At 40.5% G+C, this 14,951-nt stretch overlaps 2 protein-coding genes across 2 annotated transcripts in view; one reads left to right on the top strand and one right to left on the bottom strand.

Annotated features, from left to right (window-relative positions):
* RFC1 (replication factor C subunit 1) overlaps positions 1–9,206 on the top strand; it is a 29,788-nt gene extending 20,582 nt beyond the window's left edge. Inside the window, exons 13-24 of the mRNA XM_017744290.1 lie at positions 377–486; positions 1,787–1,901; positions 2,344–2,432; positions 3,472–3,609; positions 4,003–4,098; positions 4,194–4,292; positions 4,723–4,877; positions 4,994–5,111; positions 6,031–6,176; positions 6,643–6,856; positions 7,908–8,099; positions 8,663–9,206. Of these exons, the coding sequence (XP_017599779.1) occupies positions 377–486; positions 1,787–1,901; positions 2,344–2,432; positions 3,472–3,609; positions 4,003–4,098; positions 4,194–4,292; positions 4,723–4,877; positions 4,994–5,111; positions 6,031–6,176; positions 6,643–6,856; positions 7,908–8,099; positions 8,663–8,764 (1,574 nt within the window). The 3' untranslated portion in view covers positions 8,765–9,206. The remainder of the gene's footprint in view (positions 1–376; positions 487–1,786; positions 1,902–2,343; positions 2,433–3,471; positions 3,610–4,002; positions 4,099–4,193; positions 4,293–4,722; positions 4,878–4,993; positions 5,112–6,030; positions 6,177–6,642; positions 6,857–7,907; positions 8,100–8,662) is intronic.
* A 172-nt stretch (positions 9,207–9,378) lies between these two features.
* WDR19 (WD repeat domain 19) overlaps positions 9,379–14,951 on the bottom strand; it is a 39,391-nt gene continuing 33,818 nt past the window's right edge. Inside the window, exons 33-37 of the mRNA XM_017744483.1 lie at positions 14,588–14,738; positions 13,134–13,257; positions 11,333–11,409; positions 10,514–10,634; positions 9,379–9,758 (exon numbers count right to left, since the gene is read on the bottom strand). Coding sequence (XP_017599972.1) covers positions 10,520–10,634; positions 11,333–11,409; positions 13,134–13,257; positions 14,588–14,738 — 467 coding nt within the window. The 3' untranslated portion in view covers positions 9,379–9,758; positions 10,514–10,519. The remainder of the gene's footprint in view (positions 9,759–10,513; positions 10,635–11,332; positions 11,410–13,133; positions 13,258–14,587; positions 14,739–14,951) is intronic.

Raw genomic sequence — 14,951 nt, 5'->3', positions numbered from 1 at the left:
TGGGTGGTAGTGGGGTTTTTGTGTGTGGTGTGTTTGGGGTTTGGCTTAATTTGTTTGTGGTGGTGTGTGGGTTTGGTGGTGGTTTTGGTTTTTTATGTATATGATATGGTTGTGAGGAAAGTGCTGAAATAATTGTATTACATTTATAGCACTTTTTAGTATTTTTCAGTTCAAAAATCACTCCAAATCATAAACTGTGGGCTGTTTTAAGCTGCTTTTCCCAAAGTGGTTATGATGCAGCTGTGTATGCATCTTTGGATGTTCTTACCAGGCCTTAAATGAGGAAAAATTCCAATGATGCTTGATACCTCTAGAAGCATGCAGTTTGTTTTATAATTACATACCTAGGTAAAACCTGAAATCTTTTTTTTAATAGTAAAACCCAGTAAAACTGGAAGCAAAGATGATGGGACAAGTTTTAAAGCAGCTTTACTTTCTGGTCCACCTGGAGTTGGTAAAACTACTACAGCTGCTTTGGTTTGTAAGGTGAGTTCATAGTAATGGTTGTTCCCAGCATTTCTGTGTTACATATTAATTCTGTACCTGGATACAGATACAGTGTGCATGTGGGTGTGCTCTGAATGACCAGAGTCTGCTCTCAGCCAAGTTGCACCTGCTCAGAACAGGGTTACAGGTGAAAGTATGTGGCTGTTTAGATACCTTTATCAGCTCTGAGGTGAGAAGGTACACCAATGGCTGGCTGCATTTCTTTGTTACATTGAGAGGAAGCATATCACAGTATGTTGAACAATTGGAGATAGTTTTCCAAAACTGAGCATTCAGCACTACTTCTGCAAGTCGGAGGATATTTGCACTAAATTTAGTGGGAGTCAAATTCTGGCAAGCTTTTTGAAAGCCTAAGGTCACAGTTTATATATATCTAACAGATATATTTCCCAGATTTCTAAATTGAAATACTGCTTTAGGGCGAGAGAAATTGACAGGGCTGTGTGTCCATTTCTAAATCTGAATTTAGAAATTGGTTGTATTGAGTACAGTACAACCTGCCCTTGTCCTCCCTCCCACATGCCTTGGAGCTTTGTGGCAACAAGTTGATGCTACACCTAGAACTTTAGAAAAGGGGAATGTGCTGTCTTGGGCTCATTTTTTTCTCAAAGCATGGTCTTTTCTGTTTCTGGTTTCCTGCCTGGCTTGCTCTCAGCTGCCTCAGGACTCTGCAGAGCATTTCTCTGTGTTCTGGCTGCCTCTTGCAGGAGAGTTTGCTGATAAAGGAACAGCTGGCATTAGTTGTGTCAGGGACTGACTGAAATGTTAGTGCTGCTAGGGGAGCCATGTGTCTCCTATTGGTTAAATAGTTAAAAGCTTCTCTTTCCTGCAGCTTTCAGAGCCATGTGGTATGTTTCTTTGTTATGCAGCTGGAAATATGGAGCATGGAATTTAGCCGGCCTTGACTCCTAGCTCTGTTTCTATCCCTGCTGGCAGTTCCGTTCATCTTCCAAAACTTAGTACGTGCCACTGACTTCAATGCTTCCCCATTCCCCTCAATTAAAACAAAACTAAAACCAACCAAACAAAAAAATCCCCAACAACCAACCAAAAAACCCAAACCAAAAACAAACAAACCAAAAAACACAACCAAAAAACCCCACCACAAAAACAAACAACAAAAAAAAATAATCTCTTTGGGGCCTATCTGTTCCACATATGGTTATAAATATTTTTGGAGTGCCAGAGAAAAGGAGTATAAGGCGAGAAAGGAATCAAATCTGTATGATTTTTCACTGATCTGTGTTCTCACTTTTTGTGTGGTTTGTGTTTGGACCAGGAACTGGGGTATAGCTACGTGGAGCTGAATGCCAGTGACACTCGCAGCAAGAACAGTCTAAAGGAAGTAGTTGCTGAATCACTTAACAACACCAGCATCAAAGACTTCTATTCTGGTGCGTCTGTTGTTTGAAGGAGATCTTTATTATATTAGGAGTTTGGTTACAGGAAAGACAGAGCTTCCTTATTACACAACTGTGTTAGGAATTTACCTTGCTTGTCAGGTGGAGGGACTCCGCTCTAATAGGGATGGGTTCTTGTAGTAAGCTGTTATATTTCTTCTTCAATTTAGAATTAAGTCCTGGTATTCGTAGAATGAGTTGTTAATCCGTACAAGCTAGTCAGGAACTCTGCAGTTGCTCCTCTGTTCCATGGGTCTTGTTTCTAAGAAGATGACATGAGGTTATAGTCTGGTCTGTGAACATAGACTCATGTGATCAAGTGGCAGAGCCACCACCTTAGTTGCCTAGGGTGGGGTTACCTTACTTAGCATTGGGTAAAACTCCAAGCAAGACTCCTTTATTCCCATCTCATTTTCTTATCCATATTCATTTTCAGGTGCATCCTCATCAGTTAGCGGGAAACATGTATTGATCATGGATGAAGTGGATGGTATGGCAGGCAATGAAGACAGAGGAGGGATTCAGGTGAAGCCACTGTAGTTCCTAGCTAATGCCATTGCCAAGAGCACCATATATAGGACAAAATAGTCAAGCCACTCTACTGTCCTCAACCCATGGTCCATAAACAAACTCTCTGCAGAGTACAGTCTGATGTGTTTTAGAAGCCTGTCTTTGTGTCAGAATTGTGCACTGGCAGAGGGGGGAAAAAGGATACTTGTGTAGAAGCCTGGAGTGATGAACTTGAGTGTGTGCATTTTAGAACAGGTACATTTATCCTAAGGTACCTCTAAGGTGACAGCTACCTGCAGTGGGAGGTTCATTAATCTGGCTGGGACTGTTGCTCTTTTGCATAGGCAGTAACACTGAAGTAACTGATGTGTGGCATAGGCAGCAGCATCCTTTGTTCTCTTTAGTAGCTCCAGTTTTAGCTCCTGAGGATTTCCTATGGTTACATGCAGTACTTTGACAGTGAAGGCCATACAGATTTTTGGCTCAGATGCAGGTGTTCTCATTGCAGGAATATGAAACTGAACTGAATTTCACCTTCATTAGAGCTGGCAAAGTTTGTTCTGGCAAGCCTAAAAATGATGGAAGCCTCAGGGTTGAGCTCTTGGAGCAGGGATGAGCTGATCTTTTTACTTTCTGCTTCTTCATTCTTTGTGGCAGGGTGCAGCCAGAAAGCTGTGTGCTCCTTCTGGGCATAAGCCAGGTCAAACTGGCCTGTGGAGAAATTAGTCTAGTTCTGCAGGCGGACACCTCTACTCTGGGCTATTGGTCTTCATTGCTTCTTGAAGGAAGTTCCAAACATGATTGCTGGAAGTAGACAGTGGAAGCGGGTAGGCGGCAGATCTCTTGCAGCTGAATAGAACAGCAAGTGAAAACAGTAGGCAAGGGGGCTAGGTTTGCACTGTGTAGAAATGTGATTGCAGCAGGAGGAGTGTTATGGACCTGGAATCTGTCAAAGATCTGATTTAAGGCAGGGACTAATGCTGCTTGGTATGACATTCTAATAATTCTTATTATCCAGATTATCTGATGTAATTGTAATGTGTTTAAATTACAGGAGCTGATTGCTTTGATCCGACACACGAAGATACCCATCATTTGTATGTGCAATGATCGCAACCATCCTAAAATCCGCTCCTTGGTCCACTACTGCTTGGATCTTCGTTTTCAGAGACCTCGTCTAGAACAGATCAAGGTAAGCAGGTTGTGGCTTTATGGACTGCACTGAATTACCATCAGTAACTTCAGTTTTTATGTGGCAGAGTTTATTCAGAATTGGATACACCACTTAATGGATCATCTCGGTGAGTAATTGCTTTTTGGAATTAATTGTCTGAGTTCTTCTTCCCAAAGCCTTTTGGATTTTAGATGCCTGTCTTAAAAATATGTCCAAAATGGGTTTTTCTAAATGAACATGCTCTTTTTTGCACCAGTGGTAAATCTTGGTTTATGAGAGAAAATTTGAGCTGTATGTGCTTTAAAAATTTAGAAAAATATGTACTGCTCTTTTATAGACGTGTCAGTATGTTCTGCTGGGGGAAGAGTTCGTAGGAATTCTCTAGTGACAGTTTCTCAATTGTGATTACAGGGTGCCATGATGTCTATTGCATTTAAAGAAGGTTTAAAAATTCCCCCACCTGCTATGCAAGAGATAATCCTGGCAGCAAACCACGACATCAGACAGGTCAGTACCCATTCAGCATCAGTGACTGTTCAGATAGCAGATTATGTATATTGACTTCAAAGTATTTGAACAGTATTTTAATTTTTTTTCTTCAGGTTTTACATAATCTTAATATGTGGTGTGCAAGAGATAAATCATTGACTTATGATGAGGCTAAAACAGATGCCAGCAGAGCCAAAAAGGACATCAAATTGGTAAGTGTCAAATACTGGTTTGGCTTTTACTGTCATATTCTGATATCGTTGCTAGGCTTTTATGAGCATCTTTTGAACTGAAGCACAGAACTAAAGCCTAGATGCCAAGTGCTATCACATTTGCCACAAATAGTTGAAGAGTAGTATATCAAGGACTGAGTATATATTTTGATGTACTGGTGTCTTACGTAAGATGTAATTACGAAGCTCATACTTCTCATCCTTTGTCCTCTGTTTAGGAGATAATTCTCTTAATATCAAAAGTAAAACACAGTTCTTTAAACTGGTGAAGTTCTAGGGTGGAAATACTGAATATGGAGCTTGTACGGATGAGTCAAGATGCTCCTGGATACTAATTTTGTTGATACTGTGCTGTGTTTTTTTGTGTTGACGTTCTAGCTGCTGACTTCTTGAAATATCGTTTATTTAGGGCCCTTTCGATGTTGTCCGGAAGGTTTTTGCTACTGGAGAGGAGGCTGTTCGTATGTCTCTTATAGACAAATCAGATCTTTTCTTCCATGATTATTCGCTAGCTCCTCTCTTTGTACAAGAGAACTACGTGCATGTGAAACCGGCTGCTGCTGGGTGAGTTACTCCAAGCCCTAAACTGACATAGGCTTTTGTGTCAGGGAGTCAAAGCAGACTAAAACCTATCTGCACATTTCTGCTTTGTAATACAGTCAACTTCATTTTTTTTCTAGAGGTAATTTAAAAAAGCACTTGGTGCTCTTGAGTAGAGCAGCTGATAGTATATGTGATGGTGATATAGTGGACAAGCAGATTCGTAGCAAGCAGAACTGGAATCTTCTTCCAACACAGGTGAGCACTTAACGCTTATTTTATGTCCTTTAAGGAGTGTCCAGGGTTAAAGATGGTTCTGTGGAAATTGGTTTTTCAGTATATGATCTGTATAGTTCATACTTCATGTGGTATTCTCTGTTCCACTGGTCATCAGAAGAGTTTGCCATAGCCATGTTGTTGAGCTCATGCTGCAACATGGAATGAAGTCTTCTGAAACTTTGAAAAGTTGGACTGTCACAAGGCATAGAAGCACATGGTATGTATCACTTGTGCAGTTACAAGCCTGCTCTGTCCTTCCTCTCACCAGGGCAGGATTTGTCCCAAAATACAGAGGACTGAAGCTTGGTCACTGTGCTTCTTTTAATGCTCACTGAAACACTGATGGGACTTGTGCTTAAAGGATTATGACTGGCATCAGAGAATGCATTGTAGGTGAAATTGGAAGGTACCTCTGGAAGTCGTCTAGGTCACCCCCCTGCCTGGTACAGGTCCAAAGAGCTGAATTGCTTAGAAATTTAGCTAGCTGACTTGATGTAGATTTGCAGTGTTCTTTGGAAATGTCTCCTTTACCATGTCTGTGTGCTGGAGATCACAGCAATTGTTTGTGTGAAGTCAGCTATTTGTCTGACTGCACTCTAAACTGGACATGAGAAAAGGCCATATTTGGGTTTTTTTTCTGGGTTTTGAAACCCAGATAATTACACAGGTATTTTAGATCATGGTAACGAACAGGGTGGTACAAGAGGTGAAGCTGTAACCCAAGAGGGATTGAACAGAAACAAGCAATTGAGAGAGTTCTCTTAAAATAAGCTGTTTCCACTGTGGCCCTGTGTTGACTGCCCCTCTTTCTTGGGGACAGTGCACTGCAGGGCAGTGTGTCATGGTGTCCATGAGACTTCAGTGTGATTTGGGTTTGGCATGTGTGTTACTTTTTCAGGCTATTTATGCCAGCGTTCTCCCCGGGGAGCTGATGAGAGGTTACATGTCCCAGTTTCCTGTCTTTCCCATCTGGCTGGGGAAATTTTCATCCACAGGCAAACATGATCGTATCATTCAAGAACTGGCAATGCACATGAGTCTCAGGTAGTACTGACATTCCTCTGATACAGTTCTTTCTCGTGCAGTTCATTACCTACCATCAATTCCTTGCTGTGCTTGGTGCATACAAGTGACGCGTTCATGTGTTCTGTGAACGTGCTCCTGTGTTGTTGGTGACACTTTTCTCAGTGCTTAATTTGAACAACAGTCAAGCTGGAAACACTATTAGTATAATCAGAAGTACCTTGCCTTTTTTGTTTTTCCCCCAAAGTTGTTTCTCAGTTAGGGATGTGTTTCCCCCAGCTGTTTGGTGTTCAAATACCTTGCATTGGTTATCCCTAGTGCAGGTATGGCAAAAGGAATGGCACAGTACAGCTTGCATTTTGATCTTAAGGCAGCTGATTGTTGATTTGCTGAGGGCCTTCTTACCTACTTGTTCTTGTCTTTAGAAGTCAGTGGTGGTGGTTGGACAGATTCACTTACTCAGTACTTTATTTTCAATTTGAAAAAGAACTCAGACATGCAAGAGGACAGTAAATATGGAATATTTGTCATATTTGCGGGATGCACTTGTCCAGCCCTTGAAAGACTTTGGAGCAGATGGTGTACAACAAGCTATAACATTTATGGACTCCTACTGCTTGATGAAAGAAGATGTTGAAAATATCATGGAAATAAGCATGTGGGGAGGCAAACCCAGTCCTTTTTCAAAGCTGGATTCCAAGGTAAAATTCACCAGTGAATTTTTTAGTTTTCTTCTGTATCTTAAAAAAGAAATCCTAGAATAATCGTTACAGTATGGATGTGCTTTGGAAAGGCTGAAGTTGGTGCACCAGCTTAACTGTAATTGGTAGTAGGCTTTGTGAATCAGCTGTCAAACATACCACTAAAAGGTCGGGGTAAGTCCTAAAACATAATCAGGCTGTGCTTCACTCAGGAGTCTTTCACTTTTTGTTCCTGCTGTAAAGTATTACTGGGAGTCAGTTGCGTCTTGGTGGATATAGAAGTGGAACACAGGAAGGACAGGGAAAGCTGGTACCTTTCTACAAGCAAGCTCTGGCTGTAAGGTCTGTGCCCTTGAGGCACAGCCCTGCCATTCTTACCATCCTGGAAGGAGGAGGGACACACAGCTGCCTGGGTTATAGAGCAGGCACTGCATTCAGAGGCTGCCTCGCAGGTTGCACCTTTCACAGTCCTGTTAGACAGAACTGCCAGACCTGGGGTGCTTCATGTGCTGCTCCTCCACTGCCCAGCTACTCCACTCCAGTGGTTGGGACCCTCACCTGGTACACGGTGACCTTAAGCTCAAGTTGCTGTTACAAACTATGATCTCCCTCATCCTGGTCAGGTGCTCAGGGAAAGAAAAGAATCGTAACTAAACCTACACTACTATCAGGTGTTTACCCCTGGTCTGAAAATGCTGCTTAGTCTGGCAGGTGTACGGTGCAGCTGAAAGGGGCTCTGGTGTGACTTGGATTGTAGCAGACTTGTGACTTAGGTGGTAGCAGAACAACAGTGCTGAAATTATTGCAAGCCTAAGCAAGAAGCATCTGAAGGTGCACATTTTATTTGAGGATTATGTGGGACTTACTTAAAATGAGCCTTCACCATACAGCTCTTAAATGCTTTTTGTGTCCTTTTGAGAGTGTCCCCTTCTATGTATCTTTGGTCCATCTTTCCAAAGGAAACTTGATATGGAATCTCCAGGTAAGTTGGTTAGCTTACAATCTACAGTTCCTAAACTGATGCTCAGTTTCCTTTCTTCCACCCTGACAGGTCAAAGCAGCTTTGACACGTGCCTACAACAAAGAGGCACATCTGACTCCATATTCACTTAGTTCAGTCAAGGCATCTAAAAGGCAGTCGGGATCTGCAGTGACTTTAGATCTGAGCGAAGACTTGAATGTGGAAGAGATGCAGTCTGATGAGGATGAGCAAGATACTGTTGACAGTGATGCAATGATTAAGGTGATTTGATTTCCTCAGTATTAAATGACCCCACTGAAGTGCTGGGACTTTTTTTGTTTTTAGTTACCTTTCTGTGACTTTTAACATCATCTGAATGAATTAAGAAAAAAATCGTAGTAGATATTAAATATATAATCTCTCACCTTCTGAATTTTTAACTGGTGGTAGTGTGGAAAAGTCTAAGTTACTTCCAGTCATTGTCTTAGGTTGGACCAAAGTGAGATATCACTCCAAATCTATGAGTTCTGCATTCAATTCCAAAACTTAGTAATATTTTAAGTGTTGGTGAGGATGGTGCCAGTGGCAAGGAGCAGCCACAGGCCTGTGCCTGTGTTTACCACAGATGACAATTCTAGTAATACCTTTGGTAGGTATCACCAAATGGGGAACTGTGGTCAGCCCGTAAGACTGAATATTGTAGCCTGTACTCTCCATGGCATTTAGAAACTTCACACCTGAAAGGGGAGGGGAAGAGGTGGCTTTTTCCTTAACACTGACTACAGTTAGACTGAAACTTTTGTCAAATTGCAGTTGGATTTTAAACTGTATATTTCTGTTTGTAGCAAAAAAAGGTGAAGTCCTCCAAGCTGACAAAAAGAGAGAAAAATGAAGAAACAACAAAAAAAGAAGGGAAAAGAAAAGAGAAAACAAGACATTTAGAGTAAAATCTTGCTTTGGACACAGCTTTGCTTATCTAACTTCTGGCAAGAACATGAAACAGATCCAGTGCTGCAACTGAGAAAGCAGAACCAGTGCGTTGAAAATGCTCCTCTTGTAGAGGTGCTGTAGCTCTTGTGCTTACACGATGTCCTGCTGTGCTTACTCTTGACATGGTACATGTTACAAGCTATAACTGTTTTTGTGCAACAGCCACCAGGTGCATGAACATGCTGAAAATGTCATGCTTAGTTACCTGGCATTTCTGCTGAGTCTTCCTAGGACTTCACTACATTTTTTTTTTTAATATAAATCCCCTGACATTATGTGGTGAAGCCTTGTAAATAGTACACGATGCAAAAACCCCATATATAAATGGCCTATTTGTACATTATAGAAATTAAGCAGCACATAAAATTACAATAAAATGTTTCACAGAACTCTTTTAAAGCTTTGGTTAAGTTCATGGAGTGTTCTGTCCTGTCTCCTTCCTTTACTCCACAGTTTTGTCTTTCCTTCATGTACATGATGTGGCATTTCTCTTTTCCTGTAACTTCCCTTTTGTTCAGGTAAAGACACAGAAAAGCAGTGAGGTATTTAGTTCCAAAACTTGACTAGCCTGTACTTGTACAAGTTATATCTTTAATCAAAACCAGAAAGGAATAATTAAAGAGTAAGAAATGTTTAATTGAAAATAGTCGTAACAGTTCAGAACTGATACTGAAAAAGAAAACAGTAGGGAAGTGGTTCTTCCTGCCACTCACATAAAAAGATGGCCCCGTGGTTCGTCTTTGGTGCAGATAAAATGCAGATTTTGTTTGAAAGAATTATCAATCAGTTTTATTACTACAATAAACCAAAGTACAAAATTTATCAAAAGCTAAATAGTTACAGATATCACAAAATAGAAGTGACAGAGTTGTTATCAGGCCTTTGTGGGGAAAAGATGTGTGATGTAGTAATAGAGTTTTCCTTGCTGCTTGCCAGCCAACACAGGCAGCTCTGAAAATAAGCAGAGGTGGTTAATCATATTCTGAGATACACTGTGATAGCAGATCAGGAAAAATAAAATCAACTAAAAATTTCCCAAAAGAACTTAGGTGCACTACTCTAACCCACAGCTGCATTTTCACATAAGCTGTTCACACTAGTAAATCTGCCTTGAAATGTCAACATTACTGAGGACGATGGTTAACTCATCTTCAGTTACCAGATTTTTTAAAAAAACAAAGTCCTGAATCTAAGTGTTTGAGAGCATGGCTCTGTCTATACCATTCTTTGAAGTATTTCAGGCTGTTATCAACTTGTTGCTATTATCCTGGGATTGATTGTTAAATAGGCATGTTGAGATCCTGTAACCTGCATTTTAGATTTGCTCCTTCCAGTTAGTACCCCTCTTGCTCTCCCTGCACTTAAACCCTTGTTGATAGATCTGTAGAAGTTTGGATGATGCGGGGATCTTCACACTGTTTTCTGTGCTACTCCAGCACACCTGGTATTCAGGAACATGTTCCAAACCAGAACATCCTCTGGATGTTAATGTGGTCATAGGGGTAAACCGAGTTTAAGCCCAATTTAACAACCAGGTTAGTTGCAGTAGGAAAACCTACTGGTGTTTGCATGCCTGAGGGCAAATAGGTGGCAGAACTGGGTCTCAAGTTACCTGAGGTGTTGACCCAGGCTTAAGATTCCTTACTGGGAAAAACTCTTGTCTTCTGGAATGAGCCCTGTTAAGTAAAAAGTACTGTAGGACATACCTGAATTTAATGATCCTCATCTTCTAGTTTGAGGTACTCTGTGCAATCAGTTATTTTCATAAGATCAACAATGTTAATCCTTTCAGAACACATGGGACACATGTTTTCAGTCTGTAACATGCTGTTTTAAAGGAAGGGTAATTGGTCAAAAGCTAATTCTAATATTTTTCAAAGGAAGCTGGGCCCAAGGCACAAAGCCTAGAGCAGAGTTCTGACCAGTGCTATGTAGCAAGTGCGGGACAGAGCAATGGCTGCTTCTGTCTACATGGAGCAAAGGCTGGTTTGTTTCCAACATTTGAGAACTAACACCGCACCAGGAAGGCTGCTGCTGTTTGCAGCATTTAAACATGTAACAGAGGAGGTTTTAACAGCTTCAGAGTTCCTGACATTGGAACAGAGTTATCCAATCCCATTGCCACATGTGATTATCAGGGACAAAAAATTATTGCTGTCTTAGTCTGTACCTAATTCTATGTGCATTTTGTTTTGGGGATTGCTAGTGTGCTAGTGTTCCTGCCCTGCCCCCATATGAGGCCTTCTTCCTGGACAGAGCCGAGACCTTACACAAGCTCACCATCCATCTTCATTACTGTTCCTGTTGGAGCCCTGCATTACTGGCCCAATTCTTTATCTTACCACATCATTTGGTCAACTTTGAAGCAATGTTTTGTGAGTGTCTTAGGTGCAACGACCAAGTAAGAGGGATTCCTCTTCCACCCAGCCCAGCTGTTACATGTTTTTAGTACCAAATGACCCATTTGCTGCTAAAATACGAACAAACATTGGAATACTGCAACAGAAAAAAAAATCCCAACTTACTTTTTGAATTCTGAGTAGAGGGCAGGAAAGTCACAGTGTGGGCAAACTGTCCAGTCATCACGTACCATGTGCCGACCCTGCACACAAAAACTGCAGGTAATGAAGGGGCAAGTGCTGCCCAAGTACAGTGAGCATTTACTTTTGGACCTGTTATTGTGAAAAAGTCTCAGCTACTGAGTTCTAAGGTCTTGAATTAAAAGCCCCATAGTAGTGTTACTGTAGTTGGATTACTGTGTCAATTCTGTAACTAGAAAAGGAGCTCTCAAAGAGGTGCAGTGTTTCCATTATCATTTGCATTCCTCTTTTAAAAATGGAAATCTAAAAATGAATTGAATTACAGTGTTTAGAATTCTTTCAGTTTGGCAATTCTAGAATGCTATCTGTAGATCTGTATCCAGAGCTGTACCTATATCTGCTGGCTTTTTTGGTATTGTATATGACATACCAAAAATGCCACCAAAGCCACGGCACCTGAGCACAGCAGGTCGCATTCAACACTAAGTTTGTGAGCCTGCCTGGCCTTTGCCTCTTTACTCTACTTTTTCTTTTTTTTGCTACAGTTTAACTAGTTTACTTTTCATAGAAGGAATTTGTATGTATGTTTTCAATACTGTAAAAACACAATAGCACCTTGAACTATACTAAGAGATTTATGCTCTAATAGGCTATGCAGCAGCAGACACTGACTCTTATTAGATATTTGAAAATGCCACAGTGTTAATAATATTACAAACACCTGTGACATAAACTAAGGCCAAGATGGGGCCTAAATAAATACTGTGTAACATGTAGTAACATGTCCATTGTGTTTGGCTCATAAAATTATATTTAAAATCCTTTGCTTTCCTGAAGATATTACTTCTAAAGTATACCTGTCATTCTGCTAAACCAGTAGAGCAAAAAGACCCCCACATAATGGATATTAATTTTTTTTTAAGACTTAATTCTTTAGTTTTAATAAAGAATGTTAACTCTAACATTTGTTCCCTGTTCAAGTAAGTTGTCTTTTTCTTCTGCAATTTTAGTATGACAATTCACACGAACCCAATAAAAACTGTTAGTTATACAGTAGCTGTACAGTAACTTCCACCAGGAATCTATGCCATCCCTACCTTTTCAGTACGCTCTAAAGAAACAAAAGATGTTAGAACTTCTCATTTCTGTAAGGATCAGTAATGTAAGAAATGCTGAGGTCACTGGCTGAACCATTAACTTTAGATGTGCTTAAATTTCCCTAAAACAGATTTTTGAAGTTTTGTTGGGGTTTTTGTGTTTAGTTGATTGGTTTAGTTTTTAATTTTTTTTTTTTAATTTGAAGTCTTGCCAGCCTGGAGCTTAGGGGAGGAGGACTGTGCCCTCCACAAGCTCCTGTACATGGAAAAGGAGAGGGGGACTTATGTTAGTTCTCTGAGCACTAGAGCACCTAGGCAAAGGGCTGAGCTGGGAAGGCACCAGCAGCACAATCCTGTCTGTTCTCCCAAGTGCACCAACTGCACCAAATGTGTGTGCTGGGGATTCCTGGTGCTCCACCTGCCTTCTCGGGAAGCTGAAGTCTCCCAAAATGCCTTCCTAGTTTTACTGGGACCCTCAAATGCCTGCTATTTGTAGGTGGCAAGTGAGGACACTGTGATAGCCAAAGACAAAAAGAAATTTGGTAACACATTAGAAAAACCCATAAATGCATAACACCACCTAGCCTGGATCCACTAGCAAACTAAAGATGTTCAAATGAACTTATTTTTAGAAGGGAAAGCAGCTTTGCCTTTACTGTCACACTGCAGGAAGCACAGCAGACACTCACAGTTGCAATGCAGTATGGAAGGTTGTTTTTACAGCTGGGACACAGAAGTTCACACTCTGGGAGCTGGAAAGCACAGTAGGGACAGGCTGTTGTTGGCTCTTCTGTCTCAGTAGTGTCTCGACGTCTAAAACACAGATACAGCTGTGAATAAAACCCTCAGGCTGTTTGAACTTAACAAAGCTCTTTTACAATGCCTTTGATACTTAGCAAGTGTTTTTCCTCTGAGTTACTTGCTTAGCTTCCAGCTGCTATTTTACATTCTATCAGCTCCTTCCTTTTAACTATCACCCAAGCTTCATCACAATTATGTCAACTCGGAAATAGGTCATTTTCCATTTAATTAGAAAAAACACCATCTTTTAAAAGCTGTAACAGATCCTAATACTTTGAAAGATTTCAAAACTCAGGGTCTATACGTATTGACTATAAAGCTGTGGTTTCTTTGTTTCAGAGTTTTTCTGTGGCAGCACCACAAAGAACAGGAGTAACAAAAAACTGGCTTTCTGGTAGGATTATACAGCTTCTAACTGCCTCCAAAAAGGCTGTAAGAGTTTCAGAGAAATGACATAAAAATCAGTATCCATAAAACAGCTATGTAAGCTGAGACTCTTCAGGTCCTGAAAATACTTAACTGACAGAAGGGAAATAAATAAAATACAGAGGTGTTTAAAATCATGAATAACACAGAAAAGGGTAGATCTCTCCTAAGAGGAAAACTATGAGGCATCACCTTAAACCAGCTAGAGACCAGTCTTGACATAATGGAACTTCTTGTTGTAGGAGTCACCTGTCATTAAAAATTTACATGGCTTTAAGCAGAGAGATTGGATAAGCTCATGGAGAGCTTAGAGACTTAATAAATAAATACCTGAACCACCCATATGAGCTCAGCAAGTCCCTGAGCCTTGGTTAGAGACTAGTACAATAAATGAGAAAGTGTTATATATGCGTGCCCTGCTGTTTTACAGTTACCTATGCTTCCTCCTCTGGCAGAAAACATTGGCTAGGATCTACCAAAACAAAACTTCAGATAAGGAAGAAAATGTCAAAAATTCATATATTTTATTTGCCATCCCATTCTTTTTTATCTTAGCCATTTAGTCAGTAGTCTAAATCATAGAAGAGCACAATGCTGCTGCTGTAGTAGCCAACAGTTTGGCTGTGGATTCTCAACTAGACACCAACTAAACCTGTAGGGCTGCACTTGTGTCTGTATGGACAAGATGGAAAAGTTACTGCTGGTTAGGAAGCATTTTACATACACATTGAATTTAAGGCTTACTGCATTCAAGGGAAGTCTTTAATTCTCAGAGAAGGGTGGGAAATGGTTCTTAGCCTTTCAAATAAAAGACAGTGAAAAAATATGAAAACAGCCTATAGGCTTTATGAGCAAAAAGAGCATTGCAAATAAAGCCTTGACAGGTGATTGCGTGCATTTGATTAACATCACTCACCTGACCACAGTTTCAATTTTCTTTTTATATTTAGGATCTATTTTACACCGATACTCAGGTCTCATCAACATAGCAGCAAAACTGAAGGCTGAGTTTTTCAATCCTGCTCGGTGACACTCAATCACAGTTGAAGTCAAAATTGGCACAATGTCTGTAACAGAATGAAACTATGTCAAATATTTATTTACCAATATTAATGTTAAAAACCTTTGAGCTAATACAGCTAAAAAAGTACTGATGAAAAAAGACTTATTTTTCTTCTTTTCCATGGTACACAGTTGCACAATTTGGGCCATTCCTCAAACCATATACAAGAAAACCATGGTTTCACCTCTCACTGCCTCGCACTCCTGAAGCTCAGCAT

This window comes from Corvus brachyrhynchos, unplaced genomic scaffold (genome assembly GCF_000691975.1).
Source record: "Corvus brachyrhynchos isolate BGI_N302 unplaced genomic scaffold, ASM69197v1 scaffold17, whole genome shotgun sequence".
Classification (NCBI taxonomy): Eukaryota; Metazoa; Chordata; class Aves; order Passeriformes; family Corvidae; genus Corvus; species Corvus brachyrhynchos.
The sequence above is the reverse complement of the archived record's forward strand: the minus strand, read 5'-3'. Positions and strand labels throughout refer to the sequence as shown.